Source organism: Mya arenaria, chromosome 1 (assembly GCF_026914265.1).
Source record: "Mya arenaria isolate MELC-2E11 chromosome 1, ASM2691426v1".
NCBI classification, from domain to species: Eukaryota; Metazoa; Mollusca; class Bivalvia; order Myida; family Myidae; genus Mya; species Mya arenaria.
This window is the reverse complement of record NC_069122.1, coordinates 20,066,917-20,070,751: the sequence shown is the minus strand read 5'-3', so window position 1 is coordinate 20,070,751 and position 3,835 is coordinate 20,066,917. Positions and strand designations below refer to the sequence as shown.

Here is a 3,835-nt window from a genome sequence, read left to right as displayed (position 1 = left end):
TGGTGTTGCCCCGAGTTATTTAATCTTAATCTTTGTTTTTCTGTCATATCATTGGCGTTGACCCTGTGTCATTGAACGGGGTTTGAACTGTTGACTACTGGACTTGTTTCTGTACTTTTACATGTAAATACAAATAGTTTCAAGGTGATGTGCATGTTTGTCATCCCGAAAAAGGGACATAACTCAACATGTATTCAAATCAGAATTATGACAATTGCTTTACATATAGAAATGATTTGTCTCTTGAACCATATAAACCCAAATTTCTATTGATTTCTTTTAAATATTTGAGATATGGTCAAGTTTCAAGTTCGTGCATGTTATGTTTGTCGAAAAGTGGGCATAACTCGACAATATTTAAATCAGAGTTATAAGTCTTGTTATATTGTCTCTAGCAACATATGCCTCACAAGTTTCATTTGAAAAAAATGTAAACGATTTTTTTGCGTAATGGTCAAGGTTTATTTTTCTCACATTTTATTTTATATTTTGTAGAAAAACGTTTGCACTACGACGACCCCAAGGTTATGCAAAATGAGTTGAACAAATCTTTTAAATCAAATATATTGGTATCTTACATAAGCAAATTCATACAAAGTATAGAAAGAAATTAAAAGTGATTTTATACAATTTATAAAACAAAATAACGTTCTGACAAAGGTACCACAACGAAATAACAAATACTATTTTTAGATAATTGTCCAATTCCTATGCATTGTATAACTTTGTGGTAATATTCAATTATATTTTTCTAGAACTATGTGTGTGTGTCCGGGATAAACGTAAAAAAGAGGCATTTTTGATTTGGTTTTGCGGCCACGTGATATTCCCTATGTAAACATAAGTCATCCAATGTGCATAGATTCCAAACACTTGTGGAAATCACTACCTTCTAGTTCGCCATTGACCATACCCTTGGAAAGAGTGCTGTTTTAAAGAGTACTAACATTTCAGTAATGGTGTTACCGAAATCACGATTGGTGTATGTTTGGCTTTAATCGGTGTGCCTTTAGACGAGATGTTGTTCAGGTTTGAGGCTGAGCATGTCCTTGTTGATTCTATTGTTGTATTTAGTTTAAAGGAGATAAAAACAGTGACGTGTCTCAATAGATTTTATTCCATTTTCACATAAACACACTTATTATTTTCAGGTGGAAAAATATGAGGCATACAGATAATACAGATTCATTACGATCTGCTAGAAAACACACACCATCGAGCATTTTCTGTTGTTTTTTGACATTATACTTGAAAGTCATTACATGTCAAACTAGGTGTGATACGTATTGGACTTAAAGCACTTTTTCTATATCCATTAGTCTCGTAGACAATAAATCCAGAACACTTGATCTGTGTATTTATACTCGAATCGTGTTGCTTCATTTATGTTACTGTAGGTGTCCACTGGTCGTGTTCAAATAGTATCGTGGTGGTAATAGCAATTTCCGTTTCTATTTTAAGCGCCAGGATCGACTTCCACGTCATCTTTGTATGACTCGTCATCAACTGGCACAATTTCTGTAGGCGCACATATTTGTGCCTTCATGCTCTGTTTCAATTTCTTAAGGTCCAATTCTGATTTCATTTGTTCTTTTGCCCATCCATGCATTTCAACAACCATCGAGGTTAGAACGTTTTTGCACAAAACTTTGTTTTTGACCATGTGAGGTAGTACTGTGTACTCTGACCCTTCAATATCCATTTTAACAAAAACTGCTTTGGGATTTAGTGGTTTAATTTCCTCGTTAATGAATTTCACAATATCAACTGTTGGTACTTCGTATCTAGTCATGTTTGCTTTGTTATGAATAGCGACATCAAGAATCCCTGCACCCCAGTCTAGGTCAAAATTAGTCTCCGAAAAAATTGTCACGTTTTTGTTTTGTTCATTTGAAACTGCATTTTTGAAGAAAGTAACACGAAACCCTTTTCGTTTGTAGGCATCTTCAATGTACTTCAACCTTGTAAAATGCCGTGGATTTGCCTCAAATCCAAAAGCACACGCATATTTTCGCCTTTGTTCAACGTTTCCAAATATTTTGTCGAAATAAGGGAGGATCTCAGCTCCAGGGTATAGCGCTGGTTCAAACAGTTTTCGAATTTGTACGCCTTTGTTAGATCCAAGGTCCAAATATACATAGCGACATTCTTCTTCATGAGCTCCCTTTGTTTCATCTCCAGCATTCGAGACTGGCGTGTGCAAATTATCCGCAACATTGGAAACAGAGTTTCTTTTATCGTGTCGATCCTGTCTTTGTTTCAAGAAAGATTCTTTTTCTAATGCTTCATTTTTGATGTTATCTCTTACATAAATATTAACAAAGAAAACGCACAGAATTATAAGAATAATAGTTAGATACCGAAGCCAATTGTTTCGGGTAACGCACATCATTTTGATACATTTATGAAGAATCAAAAACGACTTTTTCTATCAAAATGAAAAATGCAAATGGTAAAAATTAATTTCATGCATCGCCCCCAAAATTACCAGACCATGGTAGTTCTTTTAAAATTCGTAAATTGGGATACTGTAAAGATCACACGCTGTCATTCATTCAATCAATGAAACTGCTTTCATTTACTTTTAAATCGATATGGTAAACCGGCTTAAATGCATTCATGAATATGTTTTAAGCAAGAGTATTTTTGTTTACGTTTAAAAGAGGACGTCTGGAAATTAATCTTCAATTACAGCAGACATATCTTGATTATCAAGAAAATACTTGAATCATTTAATAAACTATAACCGGCAGTTAATAAAATATATGATACCATTCCGTTGAATGCCATTTTATTGACAAAATTAATTAACATGAATACTGTAGGACAAACAAAAGAAGTCTACACGTACACGGACCTGTAGACAGGGGTAAACAATCAAGGAACTTTTCTATCACAAAAAGCAGTACTATCTGTTGGCAAATTGCTGCATTTTAGTGTGACCTTGACATGTCTGAAGTTTACTGCGAATGAGATTATTTTGGGATAAAAACTTATTATTTGTAAAAAAAATCATAAAAAAGTTTGATTACAAAAACTGCAATGCCAACCTGTTCTGTCGAGTAAACATTATGTATTGGTGTAAGTTGTAGAGCGTGTCGCTATTAAGCTTAATTTGAATCGAGTGATCGATTTCTGTCTAGCTGATTCATAATCTTATATATTTAAGCACTTCCAATTAACTCTTTTATGTGTTAAAATCTGGATATATGTTGATTTGCTTTCAAATGATACATACTTGCAATGCTAGTTGATAGAGCACTAGGTCAATGGATCATGATTAACAGTCTCAAGTCTTAGTATAGACTCAGATCCAAAAACAGCAATTGTATTGCCTCGCCAGAGATGTTGGAGCTTCGACCCCTAATACTAGTGCGTTTCACACAAAAAGGTGCACTTATGAACACTTTTATGCCGAAAGGATGGGTTTTTTCAGAACAAACAGTGCTTTTATACTAGTATAACATAATGACTGGATCAAGTCATTTTAGTCCTCCCGGTGCACGTTTAAGAAACAGCTGATCGTCGAGGACACTGAACTTGCGTTCCAAATAATTCACATAAAGGGCAATTTGCACCAATTCGAAATTGACTACTCATTGTAACATGTGTAATTGTCCTTTTATAGCACATGACAATGGATCAAATTATGGTTTTACCATATAAAACCTTTGGCTACTTTCAATCTGTGTAAGTTTTGAACCTGAATGGGTTGTGATTCTAAAACAAAGGCGTGCTGAACATGCTGGATCTACTTGGTCTGCCATCTTAGTTTACATTTTTACCTCATTGTTTGAACTCTTGCATCGTTTGAATCACTTAATCGAATACATAG

General features: G+C 34.4%; 1 protein-coding gene across 1 annotated transcript; it reads right to left on the bottom strand.

The window, feature by feature from the left end:
- Positions 1-474: 474 nt before the first annotated feature.
- LOC128240326 (uncharacterized) lies at positions 475-2,431 on the bottom strand. The gene has a single exon (XM_052956930.1). The coding sequence runs from the start codon at positions 2,390-2,392 to the stop codon at positions 1,457-1,459; it is 936 nt and encodes a 311-aa protein (XP_052812890.1). The 5' UTR covers positions 2,393-2,431; the 3' UTR covers positions 475-1,456.
- Positions 2,432-3,835: the final 1,404 nt, after the last annotated feature.